Source organism: Stigmatopora nigra, chromosome 4 (assembly GCF_051989575.1).
Source record: "Stigmatopora nigra isolate UIUO_SnigA chromosome 4, RoL_Snig_1.1, whole genome shotgun sequence".
Lineage (NCBI taxonomy): Eukaryota > Metazoa > Chordata > Actinopteri > Syngnathiformes > Syngnathidae > Stigmatopora > Stigmatopora nigra.
The window spans coordinates 16100159-16119437 of NC_135511.1; the positions used below are offsets into that span (position 1 = coordinate 16100159).

General features: G+C 37.3%; 1 protein-coding gene across 1 annotated transcript in view; it reads left to right on the forward strand.

Annotated features, from left to right (window-relative positions):
• Positions 1–19279, forward strand: part of rimbp2b (RIMS binding protein 2b) — a 74617-nt gene that overhangs the window by 31874 nt on the left and 23464 nt on the right. The window contains 4 exon segments of the mRNA XM_077714508.1: positions 8005–8088; positions 13908–13997; positions 14155–14277; positions 17490–17594. Coding sequence (XP_077570634.1) covers positions 8005–8088; positions 13908–13997; positions 14155–14277; positions 17490–17594 — 402 coding nt within the window.

The following is a 19279-nucleotide window of genomic DNA, read 5'->3' on the forward strand; positions in this document are numbered from 1 at the left end:
CTACTTCCCAGTTTAAACCACAAATAGACAATTTCAATTGAAGTATTTCCACAGAAATGTGGGCAACACATTCCAGATTGTCTAATAGCAATGATTTGAACACTTGAAGTCACGACCCGCAACGTGGCCTCTAAAGTGGGATAGTGTCATCCCAGATGGAAAGTGAAAGGATCTATTTTGTGTTGTGATTGTGCCAAAGATTCCCGCGGGGCTAAAGCTTTCCTCTTTATCTCCCCCCTAAAGGCACCACCTGCCTCCTTCCGAATGCGACCTCCACGCTTTATTTACCCGCAATCGAATAGTGTTATTGCAGTTCTGGGTGATTTCTCTACTCGAGGCTGGCCCTTTAAGTAACGTATTTTCACGACTATAAGGCGCACTTAAAAGTCTTAAATTTTCTCCAAAATAGACAGTGCGCCTTATAATACAGTGCGCCTTATATATGGAAAAAAACAAACCAAAAACGAAAAACCACCACTGTCGGATATTAAAAAAACACAAACGCCTGAACTGAAACAATACTGTTAACTATGCAGATGCCATCTAAGTTTAAAAAAAAAAATCCATCAAATAGCTCCTCCCCCACTGCAAGATTTTATACAAAAAAACTCCAAAACCTCAACAATGGCTGGCTCTAGAGGTGACTGTGCTTCATACCTGGAAGTCAATAGCAATTACCGTATTTTCACGACTATAAGGCGCACTTAAAAGTCTTACATTTTCTAGAAAATAGACAGTGCGCCTTATATATGGAACAAAAACAGAAAACCAAAAACGAAAAACCACCACTGTCGAATATTAAAAAAAACACAAAGGCCTGAACTGAAACAATACTGTTAAATATGCAGATGCCATCTTAGTTTACAAAATCTTCCATCATATAGCTCCTTCCCCACTGCAAGATTTTATACAAAAAACTCCAAAACACCAACAATGGCGAGTGCTTCATACCTGGAAGTCAATAGAAATTACCGTATTTTCACGACTATAAGGCGCACTTAAAAGTCTTATATTATCTCCAAAATAGACAGTGCGCCTTATATATGGAAAAATGTCATTCATTGAGGGTGCGCCTTATAATGTGTTGCGCCTTATAGTCATGAAAATACGGTAAGCCACAAAGCTGTCTTTTGCGCTCTTGGCAAAAGTTTGCATTCAATCTAAAGAGAGAAATGTCCAAGCCAGTTTCACACGCATGCTTGGAAGCGCTAAGAAATGCAAAGCCAAGGTACTGCTGACTGTATTTTTGGGTTTGCCATCTGGAGAGCACACTAATTGGACGCCAGCTGTTGAAGTGCACTTGGAGTGGAATCGAACGGGAAGGCAATGGAGAGGTGCCATCCCCCTTTGCATCCCGTTACTCTCTCTTGCGGGATGCACGGTACGGGAGGAAGTCTTTGGCTATTGGCAAGGCCTCAAAGTCAAAATGCTTGAACAGACCTCCATAGCGGATGACACCGACAGATGTTCTGTGGTTTTGGATGACGGTAAATTAGCTGGCAGAGGTTGGGGAGATGGAAAAAAATTGGGTTTTGCTTAATAAATGTTCACCATTGACATTAAAGGTTGGAATTGTCAGAGTTTTGAAAATAATTGTTATGAGAATGCGTAAAAAAAGTCATTGAGAAACAAAGTATTGTAGTTTCCGTACTAAAAGTGCAATGAAAAGCCTTCAAATTTCGAAATTTCCCACAATGCACCTTGTAATCCGATGCGTCTTATATGCAGATAAATATTTTTTCGACTGAAGGTGGTTGATAGGCAGGATTCTGTAAGTGTCTGTGCTCCGTCTGTGTCGTAAATTTCATGTATGGTTCTTTCAATTGGTTCATTTTTAGTGGTTTATGTTTTTTTTTTAGGAATTTGGAATCTTACTCTATTACGGGAGTACAAAAATATATTTTTAGTATTGTAAATTTACAAAAGTTACAAAAATTACGTAATTCCACACGATTTTCCCACAAAAAAAGCATACGATGAAAATGGTCACAAAAATTAAATAAAAAACCTGTATTTACCTTTGATTGTATTATTATATTTAGCCTATATGTTAAGTTGATGAATGTTACATTATTATATATTTGCTTGCAATGAAGAATACTTTACTTTAACTTAGCTTATTAACATTTAAAACAAGTTATTTTAGTACATTAGCTAGTTGAGTAATATTTTAATCCATTACAATTTCATTGGTTGACCAAAAGATAAAAAATATCAACCTATTCTTCTACTGGTCAACATGCAATTTATCTATTATTTCTTGCTAATAATGATCAATATCAAACAACAGATGAATAGTTTGCATCGTCCCGAATGGTCGAAAACTACGAAAAACTGTCATGAACACACATAAATAAATTCATAGTGAAGAAACTGACAGTTTTGCTCAAAATCGAAGCCAACCAACCCAAAAAAGTCCTCCTTCCACTTGATATTTTATCAAATGGATCTCATTCATCCATCTACTAGCAAAAAAATCTCATAGTAGTGATCCAGAATCCCACAACGAGTAGAGTTTAGTGCTCTGTCAGGCAAAGGATGGAGATTACCCAGTGAACTTAATGACCATCTGCAGAATCTTGGCTCCAGAGTCCTTCTTAGAATGAGTAATCTTGCCCATGTGTGGGCACCAGAGCAACACTGGGCTCTCCCAACATTTGCTTGGCTCCAGAAGCAATCATCAACAGTTCTCCGCGGACCTTCTCTCAGCAAAACGGCTACAGCAGCTTGAATAGATGAATATACGGCGCCATTTATTTCCCTATCCTCTCCTTATTTGCGTTATATCACATTTAATCTGATAGATTATGTCATGGCCAGGAATAAAATTCAGCGAATGTAACTTTGGGTCTTTTTTTTAACAGCGCCATGGCTCGGTGAGTCACTGTTTAGTAAGGAAAAGTCTCATCTGACATCTTGGTGTTGGTTCATTGGGATTATCAGATTTGGAGGCATCTCCCTGGAGATAGCCACACACACAGTCTGCTTCTTTAAATTAGTACTCTCTTCCAACTCTTCATAGTTGTGTTATTAGATCGCAGTTCATCCGTTCTGCTCCGTTTCTTCCCTTTCCCGCAATCGAGGCTTTTTAAAACGGTAGCGAATTTCTGCTTTTCTGTCTGCTGTTTTCACGATTCACCATTTTTCTTCACCATCCTTTGCTTATAGGTCTTCCCATTGAAGTGTGATTGTTAGGCTACAACAGGGGTGGGCAAACTTTTGGGCCCGGGGGCCACATTGACTTTAAAAAATTTGACAGATGGGTCCAGGGTCAGCACAAGATATGATACATCTAAAAAAGTGCATCCGTTAACAGTACATATGAAACATAAACAGAAAAATAGGACTAAAGTATTAACATTCTCATCACTCATTAAAGTAAAAAGTATAAAGTACCAAGTAATGTAAAAAGGAATGTATCAAGAAATATTAAAATGTCATTTAGGAAAAGATAGAGGGGCTGTAAAACACGAAAAACAAATAAGAGTAGACAGAGCTACTGCCACTGGCTTCCACGTGACGGCGCCATCTTGGGGGGGGGGGGGCATTTGGACAACCTCGGCGGGCCAGATTAAAAAAATTAGCGGGCTAGATGTGGCCCGCGGGCCGTAGTTTGCCCATGCTTGGGCTAGAACTTGATTTCATCCTGTATTTGGGAAATTTCTTGGGTCCATTTTTGGTTGAATTGAGTCAAAATTCAGTCAACACATCAGTAGGCATCTGAATTGTTTTTCCCTGTAGTGTTTTTCAGCAAAATCCACGCAATAGTCAACTTGAACTCCCTCCATTTTTGCTCGAAAACACGAAAATTGGTTAAAAACAAACAAGCAATCATTTTGACTGGAAGATTGGCAGCAATCATTCACATTCTTCACTGTCCTTTCCATAAAAAACGTGTTCCCACTGAATTATGATTGTTAGGTTAGGTTAGACGTTGATTTCATCCGGTTTTCAGGAAATTTCTTGAGTCCATTTTTTGGTTGAATTGAGTCAAAATTGAGTCAACACATCAGTAGACCTCAAAATAGTTTTTCAGCAAAATCAATGCGAGAATCAACTTGAAACCCCTCCATTTTGGCTCAAGAGAACACAAAAATTGGTTAAAAACAAACATTGCAATTATTTCAACTGAAAGATTGGCAGCGATCATTCACAATCAGCCATCCGGGTCAAATTGGATTGCACATCCAATGAGTTCATGTCAACCCTGATGGCGCATAGTACACACATGCACATGCGTTGAAGCATTAGTTGAGTGTTAGCATCTGTGGCTGCACACCCGGACCTAAGCTGTAGGGGGTTATGTAATTTACTCTGCCATTTCCAATGATCTGAAACCACAAGCGACTGTTGTTGACTTGACTACTGTGTCTATCCCAACACTGAATGTTGTACAGTCAGCATTTGAACATGACTAACAGAGTAGAGCTAGCAAGGGGGGATATTAGCGCGCAACGGGGGGATTGAACACCCAGTCGACACAGTGCCAAGTCGGCATTCGTAGTACCCCCGTCGCCCCTGCTTAATGTTCCCATGTGTTAAGTCGTTTCGGCTGAATAGAACTACGATATTTCCAAATAAAGTGGAAGCTCACTTTTTTAAAAGTTAGCGATTAGCGGATCAATATCTTTGAGATGTGTATTTTACCTGTTTTTCGTCAACAAAAGACTTCCAAGTGGATTAAAATGCCTGGCGAAGACGTTAAAATAATCAGTGAGAGATTACTGTACGGATTTTGCATATTGAACTCGCCGTTAGATGAAAAAAAATGTGAGTCATGAGATTCCCTCTGCTGGCCTAGGATTAGAAACTGAGATTTTTCCAGTATTGAAGTGCAAAATAGGCGGCTATTGAGATGGGGAAGCCTACTTTGGTTCATTAGTTCATCTATAACTGATTCAGGCTCTTGTACAGTAGAGGATTTAAGGATATGGCAATGAAAAATTTATAAACTTATCTTCCCAGGTTGTAGGAGCGTTAAACAAATACTGTAAATACATGTCCACAAACTGTATATCTTACATGTTTTATGCACCGTATTTTCACGACTATAAGGTGCACCACATTATAAGGCGCACCGTCAATGAATAACATTTTTTCCATATATAAGGCGCACTGTAGTATAAGGCGCACTGTCTATTTTGGAGAAAATGTAAGACTTTTAAGTGCGCCTTATAGTCGTGAAAATACGGTAATTGCTATTGACTTCCAGGTATGAAGCACAGTCACCTCTAGAGCCAGCCATTGTTGATGTTTTGGATTTTTTTGTATAAAATCTTGCAGTGGGGGAGGAGCTATATGATGTAATATTTTGTAAACTAAGATGGCATCTGCATATTTAACAGTATTGTTTCGGTTCAGGCGTTTGTGTTTTTTTAATATCCGACAGTGGTGGTTTTTACATTTTTGGTTTTCTGTTTTTTCCATATATAAGGCGCACTGTCTATTTTGGAGAAAATTTAAGACTTTTAAGTGCGCCTTATGGTCGTGAAAATACGGTATATATTATTCATCATGGCCTATCCTGACTCACAAGCCCCAAACAATTATGTATGTAATTTTGCCAAGTTGCCATCAAAGATTATGTTTAATTGCTACTTCAATTTGCTCCTCCCTGTAAATTAAATTATTACTGTTGCTGCAAAAATAGACAAAGTAGGGACCAATACGTTTAATCCTTTGGGTAACGTTCTTTTTAATTGACGATACGGTGTTAAAACTGTAATTAAAACTTTCTTTTCCCAAAACAATCGTCAAAATGACGACTAACCGAATCTATTTTGGGGAAAATACTTTCATGCAAATCTAATTTTAAGAGATTTTGGCCAAGTGGATCAATAAATATTCTGTTGTTGGAGAATAATTCAATCATAAAATAGACTTTTTGAATGAATAGTCTACCGTTTTACTACTAAAAGACTCCATTTTCATTGTGTCCCTTATTTGCATTATTAATACCAGTTTGATCCAGTTTTAAGGAGTTAGTTCTTCCTCATTCGTCTTCATCGGCTGTGCAGCAAACGCCTCCTCCTCCTCCTCACTTATGCGGGAGCTCATTACTCACAATGGCAGTCATTTAAATCGTTCATCAGAGGGAATTTTAATTGAGCACCGACCGGCAAATATGTCCAACAATGGCGTCCTCGTAAGCCCACGTGCTGTGTGTCTGAGGACATGTTTTTTTTTGCGAGTACACAAGATTCTATGATGAGCCTGATGAGCTCGATGCCGTCTGCTTGTGGAAACTGTTCACTTAAGAAAAGCCAGGCCGGGCGAGCCACATGGGATATGACAAGCTAACTGCCAAAAGTACTCTACTATAATTCTTCCCTTATTTCCTTTCGGTATAATGGCGCCTTGTAGTATACACGTGGGGAGTTTTTTTTTTTGATTAGGTTGTGTTGTTTAGTGGTTTATAATCCCATCGAGTTGTGGGAAGAACATTTGTTAGGGTAGTAGTTGTGTTTGCCATTTAAAGTTGAATTCAAGTTGTATTTAATTAGGGATTTCTCTAAGGCGAAATATTGGTCAATTTAGCAAAAGGACTCGCTTTGGTCCAGAAAAAAAATGCATGAATGGTTTCCTTATAAGAATTTAGACTGGATTTATGACTTTTTGCATGGCAACGTGCTCATAACATAACATTAACATATTTAAATGAACTTGGATTATGATGCAAACACACGCAAAAATAAATTTAATCTAACTGCAAAATGACTATTTTTGGTCTAAAAAAAAAAATGCATGAATGCTTTCCCAATAAGAATTTAGACTAGATTTATGACTTTTTGCACGGCAACGCGCTCGTAACATAACATTAAAATATTTAAATGAACTTGGATTACGATGCAGACACATTTAAAATAAATTTAATCTAACTGCAAAATGACTATTTTTGCTCTGAAAAATGCATGAATGCTTTCCAATAACAATTTAGACTGGATTTATAACTTTTTGCATGGCAACGTGCTCGTAACATAACATAAAGAAATTTAAATGAACTTGGATTACAATGCAGACACTTAAAAATAATTTTAATCTAACTTTACACTGTTTGTCGTGTTTTACAGCCCTTTTATCTTTTCTTAAATGACATTTTAATATTTCTTAATACATTCCTTTTTACTTTACTTTGTACTTTATACTTTTTACTTTAATGATAAGTGATGAGTATGTAAAAACTTTCAGTCCTTTTTTCTATTTACGTTTCATATGTACTCTTAACGGATGCACTTTTTTATATGTATCGTATCTTGTGCTGACTCCGCCCATCTTTCATATTTTTAAAGTCAATGTGGCCCCCTGGCCCAAAAGTTTGCCCACCCCTGGGTTAGATAGACCATGAAGTGGCCTTTTTTCAATGAAATTTGTGTCTATGTGTGGGACTGTGGTGCCCTCAGACCAGAATTGAACACTCAGTCATGTTTGATGGGAACATGGCGTCCCCCCCACTTAGCCCACTCTTGTGAAAAGCATATGGTGCTGACACAGACTAGGGAAGTCATCATCCATATGAAAGTGAAGCAGATTTATGTTGTTAGGAGGTGAACGACATTTCACTTTGCTTGATGCCAACACTTGATGAAATGAATTGAACAGGGGATTTTAGATGCAGTTTTGCTTTCGGACTTAATAGCTGAACACAACCATGCAATGTACGTGTCTACAAAAAAAAAAAAGGATTTTGACAGCTTTGCTTCATTGAGACAGACAACACAGTATAGATTATGTGAAAGAAGGCTGATAAGGGTATTAAAGTATAAAAATGGCTATTTTTTTAGCCCTCTGATGGAGGGAAAGGACAAAAATAGAACATGCATTGGTAAAAATCTGTTTTATCATTACTATTACACATAATAAGTGTGTTTTCAACTCTATTTTCACTGTGTTGTCTGTCCCTTTAAAGGAATGTAATAGTGATATATATATTTCACTCATTTACGTAGTTATATATCACACTTTCGTCACGGCTCATCTCTGATGTTTCCTTCTCTCAACTTTCAGGAGAGCGAGATCAGCGCCAAAAGGAAGGAGTGTGAAGTGCTCGAGGCCCAAGTGAAGAAAAAAAATCAAACATGTCAGACTTTGGTAAGTGTTGCCTGAAGGCCCACGAGCTGAGAGTAAAAAGGATGCCGGCAAAATAGGCACTGAGGCAGGACCCTTAAATATCCCCTTCGATCAAATGAGTTTCACTTCGCAGTAATAGCTTGATTCTCAGGTGGTGATGACAGAATGTGACAAATGGTAGCAATTTACGGGTGGTGTGTGTGTGTGTGTGTGTGTGTGTGTGTGTGTGTGTGTGTGTGTGTGATGTTGTGACCCAGACAAGCCTCTATGCTACTCTTGTACTCTGCAGCCTTTCTGTTTGAAAATTACAATACTGAATACGGTATGAAGAATATATTTGTATATATATGCATATATACATACACACACATGTAGAAATATATATACATATACACACACACATGTATGCATATACATGTGTGTGTGTTTATATATATATATATATATATATATATATATATATATATATATATATATATATATATATATATATATATATATATATATATATATATATATATATACACACGTACATATACAAATATACATATATATACATGTACATATACAAATATACATATATATACACGTACATATACAAATATACATATATATACATGTACATATACAAATATACATATATATATATACACGTACATATACAAATATACATATATATACACGTACATATACAAATATACATATATAATATTAGAACCTGCTAACTTGAAATCTTTTCAGCACGCACTTAACACACAACACAAAGAAGTATTAACAGTTTTGATTAATAAAATTGCAATATTTATGTTGAAATTCATGTCATTATGTTGTAAAATAATATTGCTGTTACACATGTTGGACCGCAGTAAAAACGTGATTATTATCGATGCAAATATTTTACCCCCCAAAGTATTCGTTTTTATGCATAATATATACATTGGATGAAACATTTAGTTGATTGGCTTAAGCAGTTTTTGTACATGTTTATATTAATTTTGAATATTTTTCAGTAACAAAAATAAATGCTAATGCCAACTGAATCCATAATATTTAAATGAATAAATACATGCTGGTTACTATTTCACTTCATAGCATTCAACTCTTAGCCTACAGTGACAAGACACCATCAATGGCAGCCACTAAGCAAAAAAAAAAAAAAGATAAAGAACTCCTCTATAAAACATTCACCATCCTCCACATTTGATGTTTATCCACTCAAGTTAGTTCCAGAAACTTTCACAACCAAGAAATATTACCGTTAGCAATATTTCCCAACACAACATAATCTTGATCTTGGGGGTTTCACCTCTACAGTTTACGTCAATCCCAAGTTGCAGATAGATATAAAAATCAAATTCAGTTATTATTATTTTATATCACACCACGGATAAAATACATTTGCCTTAGGCCCTTTATGTTGTACTTGAAGTCAGAACACTAACAACTACTTTTATCCTCCAAAAGTTGATCTTAAAGTTTTCCCCCAACAGCCTAATACAAAAACTAGCTACAACACAGTATAGTCACTATTTTAACTACTATACAATATACTTATAAATCAAAATAATATAATACGAATAGCAAAAAAAATGGATGACGTGATATACAGTGAGAAAGTTCCAAGAAAGAAATAAGCTGGAGGATATTTCGAAGTTATACAAATACTACTGCGACCACTCATATTCTGAAGCCTGCTTTTGTACAGTCCCAAACAAATACTCCATTAAGAGTATTTTTCTTAAAGCTCCAGCCCACAGCGGTACTTTCCCCTCATTGTAAGCCCACTGAGGACAAGTTCACAAATGGAAAGTTGTTCTCTGCTATAGCACTTATCTCCTCCTACAAATGCCGCGAAACATAAGTGAGGTATACATAAATTTAAATACATAAAAGTAGTTGAAGCCTAGAGAGTCCTTTTTCTAACTGAAGTGGACTTTTAACATGCTAGATTAACAATTTTATAGCTATGTATTATAAAAGCTTATTTTTTTCCCACTGTAATAGAGTAATGTCATTTATATATGATTATAGCTGTTATATAAAAAGCCCATATGCGTTTGAATCTTAAAATGTGGTATTTTTGCATTTTCTCTGAGTTTTTTGCTTTTTAAAACACAAAAAGTGTTTTAGGGAGCGTGATGATTTTAGTTTTAATGTTACAGAAGTTTAGATTAGTATAAAATGCCTTTAAATCCATTTTAAACTTCATTTTAGAACGTTCTGTACATCAAGTACTATGTTTTTGTTCGGTTTGGTCATCTATGAGCATACTTGTTCTTACCACTGACTTTTATACACTTTAGTCTTATTGTTGCCTTCAGCATGATGTTAAGACCTAAATTATACAGTAATACCTTGACATACGAGCTTACCGACATACGAGAAATTTGAGATAAGAGTACATTTTTGAGCAAATAATTATCTATAGATATGAGAAAGCTAGGTGGCTAAGACATGAGATGCTGTTTATGATATTAGCGCACTGTCTTTTTTACCGCATCTTTTTTTTGTCTATAACAGATATCTACGAGCACTGGGTGGAGTGTTGCATTTTTTTCAGTGTTTTTTTCTCTCCTCCTTAGTCTTGTTCGCTAATACGAGAGGAGTATTCACTACTTCTGGTTGGCAAGTGGTTGTGCGTTTATCCTATTGTGAGGAAATTTGTGTACATCATTTTCGGAATATTTTGAAGGAAATACAAGAGCAAACAACCCTCGATAGGAAAGTCAGGGTGGAGGCGGGGCAAATAGAACCAACCCGGGAGAAGAAAGGTATCAAAATTTAAAACAAAACTAGAATTAAATTCAGTGTACAGTTAGATTAAACTTATTTTTGAGTGTCTGCATCGTAATCCAAGTTCATCTAAATTTGTTTATGTTATGTTACGAGCATGTTGCCCTGCAAAGTCATCAAAATTTAAAACAAGTCAAGAAAATGTCTAAAAAAAAAAACCAAATCGACATACCAGCTCAGTCCCGGAACGCATTAATGCTCATATCTCAAGGTACCACTGTATTACACACTAAAGCAATAGGTCCACACACGCATGTCCAAGTATGATTCTTGGTTAGCATGTTAGCAAAAACCCAAATTCCCTCCATTCAATCCCCTCTATTTCGCTTTAGTCACAATACCAAGTCAGCAGTACCATTACAACACAAGTACTGATGGCATGTCTGTATTCAGATAAATTCAGCTACTGCGTTTTCACGTCCTCCAAGTGATTGATGGTAAACACCACCATTGCCATCTGGTTCTTCCACCCTAGCGTAGAATTAAGTGTAACATCCAAGCCCTTGCCATGGCAACAAGCATCAACTCTTCAAGTAACACCCGAATACATATTGTATCACTGCCAATCAAAAGATCAATAGAAGCAACCTCGAGTACGATTCTCGCTAACCCGGCGTCTTGTCCTTCTCGGCTTGGACGTCGATTTTGTTTGCAAACAAGGCGCCTTCTGCTAAAACCGTGATTGGCATCGCTTTTACCGAAGCATATTTTGTCCTCAAGAGTATTCTCCAATAGCCCGTAGAAAGATTCACGGCACCCCCGAGGATTTTATGTTCCCGCCAGCCTGGGAGTTTCATTTTGCACAACGTCAGTTTGCCGTTTTACGATGGTGTTGTAGCTTGGGTGCAGTCGTGAGGTTTTCAATAAATGGCGGGTAACCTTCAGAGTGTCTCTCTGGGTCGTTTTGGGAAAAGACATTGCGGAAATTAATGAGGATATTTTTTTTTTTGGGTGCGTGGGAGGTCGGAGGCAGATGAGGCTGCGAAAGGAGAAGGCGAAATGTTTGCTTTATTGCCGTGTTAAATGGCACCACTGAGTCATTCGTCAACCCGCGTTGACATTAAGCACACATCTGTGGTCCACCGAGCTGAGTCAGGCCACGTCTAGACATAACCCACATTCCAATAAACAATAAGAAAACAACTCCAACCAATGCTATGTAATTGCAGCATTTATACTTCATGTAATTATACAGGCAATTCACAATCCTAACAAAAGATTACCCCATTGCTTCTTAAATAGTGGGGCGCGCCCCCTGGGGGGGGGCGTGGTGCGATACCTGTGGGGGGGCGCGTGTAACCCTGGGGAACAGGATTTTATGTGGCCGTACTAGTATAAAGTGTAATTGCGCATCCACTACAGTAGCTGGCAGTGGCGCTCTCATTGATTTTTGATTTCAGGCATTGATGCACTTAAAATCTTTTCTGTTGTAGACTTAAAACAAGATTTAATAAAGTTATTCTTTGTAAGTTTGACTATATTTCTTTCTTTTTTTCCTTTTCTTTAATGTTAATAAGGATAAAATGTTGTACTTATATAACAATTTTATAAAATGATTTTATTTATAGTCACGGTGGGAAGTGGGGGGGCGCGAATAGTTTTCTTCTTGCTAGGGGGGGCCTAACAGAATATAATTGAGAAGCACTGGATTACCCTAACATTTGGCCTTATGTCAGGTTTTAACACGACTGTTATTTCAATTTACGACTAACGAAGGCAAGTACTGTGTCTTTAATTCATAGAAGGGAAGATTTTCAAATGTGTGGTGGACGTAATACTGTCCTCGGGGCTTTTATTTAGTCAAGGTTTCTTATCCCTTACATTGGAATTCAGCACTGTCATGCTCATCGTATATGAGCGTTTTTTTTTTCTATATAATCTACGCAACAATTTTTTTTCATGAACTACCAAGAATTTCTCTCATTTACGACCCAAATTCAAATCCTAGGCTACATATTTATTTAACCGGAGGTCATTGATAGGCAGGATATTTTCACGACTATAAGGCGCACCCTCAATGAATGGCACATTTGAATATGTTCCATATATGTAAGGCGCACTGGATTATAAGGCGCCCTGTCTATTTTGGAGAAAAATCTAAGACTTAAGTGCGCCTTATAGTTGTGAAAGTACAGTACGTTTTTTTTTTTAGGATTTTTTTGTTTTTATTCTGCGTGAAGGCCACTATTGGTTGAAGTACTATTTATTGTTTATTCATTTTTTTGCATTTATCAGTCAGTAAAGATTTTGTTGTTTTCCAGCCTTATTCTATTTTAAACTTGACTATAGAAGCTAAATACCATATTTTCCATATATAAGTTGCACCACATTATATAATCGCGCACCCTCAATGAATGGCACATTTTATTTTTTTCCATATATAAGCCGCACTGGATTATAAGGCGCCCTGTCTATTTTGGAGAAAATTTAAGACTTTTAAGTGCGCCTTATAGTTGTGAAAATACGGTACTATGTTACCTTTATATCACTTTAGTTTTGCAGCGAATAGTATTAAACGTGTACAAAAAAAATCCTCCAAAATGGAACCTTGCCTACACATGCAAACAATTGAGGCGGCGACCCTCAATGTCAAGCAAGCTTTATTTATTTTTATCCTCCCTGCAGTGCTATAGGAAAGTGGAACACCTGCGTTATATTGAATGGCTAAAAATAGGTCTAAAAGTGGCGCTTTCATACAACGCTGTCATTATACTTCAAGTCCAAACACTGATAGATGTTCCCAATAATGATGTGGCAAGACGTCACATCCATCCATCAATGCCAGGGTGCATAATTGCCGCTCAATATAATGAACTTGGGAATGCTTTTTCTGGCAAAGTATACGTTACTGAAGACACATTTTGTCTCTTAGTGACTCTCGATGAAAACATATACTAACATAATATGTAGAAAAACAACTGAGTCCTCTAAAAAAAGGGGTACTACATCTCTATTAATGGTATATATCTGAAAATATGGGTTTAGTTCAGCGGACTATATTAATCGACATCATATTTACTGAATTTTTCTCTGTTTTTTCTGCATAGGAGAATGAGATTCAAGACTTCTTCCAGGAGAAGACACACTTAGGCCTCCAATTTTTCAACGGTAGCCACAAATCATCTGAATATGAGAGGGTAAGAATACTTTCAGGATACTTTCTGTTTTCCATATTAGTATTAAATGCAAAAAAACGTTACAATTTCTTTAAAAATAAGCAGTAAAGGAGAATCACTTGTAGCTGATATCAGCAAACATGGCAGATTTCACTCAAAAATTGTGTTGTGTGCACAGGTGAAGTCTGAGTATGCCCAACTCAAAGATACGCTTGGTGCTGTGACGCAGGAGAGAGATTTAGCCCTGTGGGAGAGGAACCATCTCCAAGGCAAACTGGAGAACCTAGAGCAGGTGCTCAAGGTGAGAAATCGGCTCGTAGGTGAAGCCTACGTCACATCCGGGTTCCCAATTCAAGTCCTCGCGTCCGCCCTGTTCTCAACAGTGACCAGACGTTTGGTCACCAGTCTTTTGGTCGCCGGTCAAACGGTGACAGAGAGTTTACTGTTGAAACCAGCTCTCAAAATTATATTCATGAGAGAGTTTAATATCTAAATATCTACTGTTTTCAACAGTGCTTAGATATTAAACAGTACTTGGATATTAAACAGTACTTGGATACTAAACAGTACTTAGATACTAAACAGTACTTAGATATCAAACAGTACTTAGATATCAAACAGTACTTAGATATCAAACAGTACTTAGATATCAAACAGTACTTAGATATCAAACAGTACTTAGATATCAAACAGTACTTAGATATTAAACAGTACTTAGATATATCAAACAGTACTTAGATATCAAACAGTACTTAGATATCAAACAGTACTTAGATATCAAACAGTACTTAGATATCAAACAGTACTTAGATATTAAACAGTACTTAGATATCAAACAGTACTTAGATATATCAAACAGTACTTAGATATCAAACAGTACTTAGATATCAAACAGTACTTAGATATCAAACAGTACTTAGATATCAAACAGTACTTAGATATGAAACAGTACTTAGATATGAAACAGTACTTAGATATGAAACAGTACTTAGATATTAAACTCTCTCTTAGATATTAAACAGTACTTAGATATTAAGCAGTACTTAGATATTAAACAGTACTTAGATATTAAACAGTACTTAGATATCAAACAGTACTTAGATATCAAACAGTACTTAGATATCAAACAGTACTTAGATATCAAACAGTACTTAGATATCAAACAGTACTTGTATATTTAACCCTCTCTTAGATATTAAACTCTCTCTAATTAATATAATTTTCAGAGTTGGTTTCAACAGTAAACTCTATGTCACCATTTGACCGGCGACCAAACGTCCGAGCACCATGCTCAACAACCGGAAACTCCTACAGCTCATCTAACATCCCTCACATGTCTGTTACCTTCTAGTGCCCTGCTGGAAGGTCTGACCAAGAGAAGTGACAGACCTTCTCCCTCCTATTCCAATATTTCACATATTTCCCATCCCCATTTGCCTCTTTCTCCCATCTAGAATCAAAAGGTATCTCGACTACGCCCAACCAGGAATCAGTGTTGTTCACTCCTTGGTGCGATGTTTACAGACATAGCGTTTGAATGCTCACCTGGCAAACACCGTGGAGAATGCGATTGTTGCATGAGGCGGAGTTTAATAGCTAAGGCCGGCCCCCAGCCACCTCCCTGACAATAATATCACCTAGCCACACATTACCCAAAGCTTCTGCTAGCACGCTTGCAATGGCTTCTATCACTTTCTACGTAGTTTCACAAAGCAATGGAGGATGGTTGTATCTGATTCTGTTCTGTCCTTTTAGTTTAGACGTTATGAATGATCACGGGCGAGAGAGAAGCGGGATTTGCTCACCCTTTTCATGCCAAAAATGCAAATGATGTTCAGTACTGTGTTACTCAAAAGGGGGAAGCAAACGTAGCTTGATGCATATTGATGTTTTATCTGTCCTCATACATATGGAGTTTGGTTCAATTACTGATCTGATTACGTTGGGTGCGGACCGCGGTCACGCAGCGGTTGCCGCGATAAAGAGTGGGAATGCTGAGAGACGAGCTTTCTTCGGGTGAAAGGTGGACGCCGACAGAGACTGATTACTAGTGGCTCTCTGTGAACGGGGCATTGATCAGTGATGTGAAACTCTGGAGGACCGTCAGCTTTATTCTTGCTGTAGATCCTGAGGGATAAGCATGTACGCTAATGCTGATGTAATTAAGCAGATGCTGTTTTTCTTTTTTTGTTTTCGTGTAGAAAACTACTGCTATTCTCAGCCCAAACAGGATTTATACAGAAGTTCCAGGTATTTGTGAGCATTTAGATCTGGATTTCAATACAGAGTCCAAGGCGGATTTGACAGACTGTCCTGTCCGTGACAAAAGAAGTCTTTCTTAGAATGTTGTAAAGTTTCTAACATGGGATTTTAGGGTGCTCGGACGTTTGGTCGCCGGTCAAACGGTGACAGAGAGTTTACTGTTGAAAGCAGCTCTCAAAATTATATTCATGAGAGGGTTTAATATCTAAGATGGCAAGTTTAATATCTTAGTACTGTTGAAAACAGTAGATATTTAGATATTAAACTCTCTTATGAATATAATTTTGAGAGCTGGTTTCAACAGTACTTAGATATTGAACAGTACTTAGATATTAAACAGTACTTAGATATTAAACAGTACTTAGATATCGAACAGTACTTAGATATGGAACAGTACTTAGATATGAAACAGTACTTAGATATGAAACAGTACTTAGATATGAAACAGTACTTAGATACGAAACAGTACTTAGATATCAAACTTCTCTCTTAGATATTAAACTCTCTCACGTGAATATAATTTTGAGAGCTGGTTTCAACAGTACTTAGATATTAAACAGTACTTAGATATCAAACAGTACTTAGATATCAAACAGTACTTAGATATTAAACAGTACTTCGATATCAAACAGTACTTAGATATCAAACAGTACTTAGATACGAAACAGTACTTAGATATCAAACTTCTCTCTTAGATATTAAACTCTCTCACATGAATATAATTCTGAGAGCTGGTTTCAACAGTAAACTCTGTGTCACCATTTGACCGGCGACCAAAAGTGACCAAAAGACCGGCGACCAAACGTCTGGTCACAGATTTTAGCAGCGAAATATATAATTCAGGGAACTAAAGAGCGAGCATTACCTTAAAACTTCCTACCGGATATTTCTCGCAGTCTAATGCTGTAACGTAATGAGCGGCATGAGCATTCGCCATGATTACTGTTACATTTTTTCAGTCGGTTTTTCGGTCTCTCAGCATTCCCACATCATTTACCAGGAAACTGCTCTTTGTCGTCCAGGTCGCCCTGGTCTTTAAAAGCCAGTACGCCACACTACACGCTGTTAACCAGCTTCCGCGAGTGGGCATGTAACACTTGCATTGAGTTGAACGCAGTTTGAAAAGACCGGGATGCACTTTGCCTTGGCTCTTAGTACCACTAACATTAGCCGTCTTTATTCCCTCCCCGCACAATGCCCACCCCTTGGCTTCCTCATTTCTCCGACCTCTCCAACCTGGCCGGCGGACAGCATATGCGCGAGGCTGCGGAGCGGAGGCAGCAGCTCGAGTTGGAGCATGAGCAGGCCTTGGCTGTACTCAATGCGAAGCAGCAGGAGATTGACCTGCTTCAGAAGGTAAGAGCAAGAGACAAATCTGTGGACTTCACGATAGTTGCTCCGGTCCAATCCTCTCAATCAGTGTTAGCGACAAGCTAATAGAAGTGAAAGTCAACCCAAAGAATCGGTGCTCGGACGTTTGGTAGCTTGTCTTTTGGTCAAATAGAGTTTACTGTTGAAACCAGGTCTCAACATTATATTCATGAGAGAGAGTTTAATATCTAAGAGAGTTTAATATCTAAGAGAGTTTCATATCTAAGAGAGTTTAATATCTAAGAGAGTTTAATATCTAAGAGAGTTTAATATCTAAGAGAGTTTAATATCTAAGAGAGTTTAATATCTAAGAGAGTTTAATATCTAAGAGAGTTTAATATCTAACAGAGTTTAATATCTAACAGAGTTTAATATCTAAGAGAGTTTAATATCTAAGAGAGTTTAATATCTAAGAGAAAGTGTAATATTTCAGAGAGAAGGTTTAATATCTAAGAGAGTTTAATATCTAAGATAGTGTTTAATATCTAAGAGAGGGAGTTTAGTATCTAAGAGAGAGTGTAGTATCTAAGAGAGTTTAATATCTAAGAGAGAAAGTTTAATATCTAAGAGAGAAAGTTTAATATCTAAGAGAGAGAGTTTAATATCTAAGAGAGAGACTTTATTATCTAAAAGAGGGAGTTTAATATCCAAGAGAGAGTTTAATATCCAAGAGTTTAATATCTAAGAGAGAGTTTAATATCTAAGAGAGAGAGTTTAATATCCAAGAGAGAGAGAGAGTTTAATATCTAAGAGAGAGAGAGAGAGTTTAATATCTAAGGGAGAGAGAGTTTAATATCTAAGAGAGAGAGAGTTTAATATCTAAGAGGGAGAGAGAGTTTAATATCTAAGTACTGTATAATATCTAAGTACTGTTTAATATCTAAGTACATTTGACCGGCGACCAAAAGCCCAGCGACCAAACGTCCAATCACGAAAATCCCTTCCCTCGGCATCTCTCCAACTATTTGTCATCCTTAGCGAGAAACCCTGTTCCTCAGCTATGTCTTCCCCCGCCTAATCCTGTCCCTAACATCGTTCTGTCACGAGCAAGCAAATCGCCCGATTGCAAAGCAGTTATGGCACCTTTTAGAAAGCCCGTGTCTCCAAAAAAAAGTGCTGGCCCAGGCCATTTTTTTGGTGCTCTTTTTGTGCACCGGAGCTGACTTTAATGTCAAAGCGAGTGTAGCAAAGGCTGAGATTGTTGATAGCGTGAACGTGATAAGAATTGTCACCAGTTCTTTTCCCGCGTTGCAGTCTTTGCGCTGACTTCACAGTCGGCCACTTCTCAGGCGGCATTTTCTCTCATTAGCAGAAGCTCATTACTGCTTATCTGCTTTCAGACGCTAAATTAATTGCCAACCAAATGGATTTATGAATGTGTTAAGTCGACGGATGCTTGTGTATTTTCCCTCTCAATAGAAGCTCCTTTCACTTAAAAGAAATATGTCCTCGGCTATATTCTTTGAATCATTTGATCGTTGGTATTTACCATCGAGACGAGCCAACACAATATGGCGGTCAGTTTTGTCAGCAATCATTTAAGTTGACAAATGACATGCTTTCAGGATTTAACGAGCAAAACATGTTGACTGATTTGCTTCTCATTACCATTGTAGAAGAAAAATGGAGGAGAATTTATGACAAGTAAAATACTCGGTGGTTGCTAACAT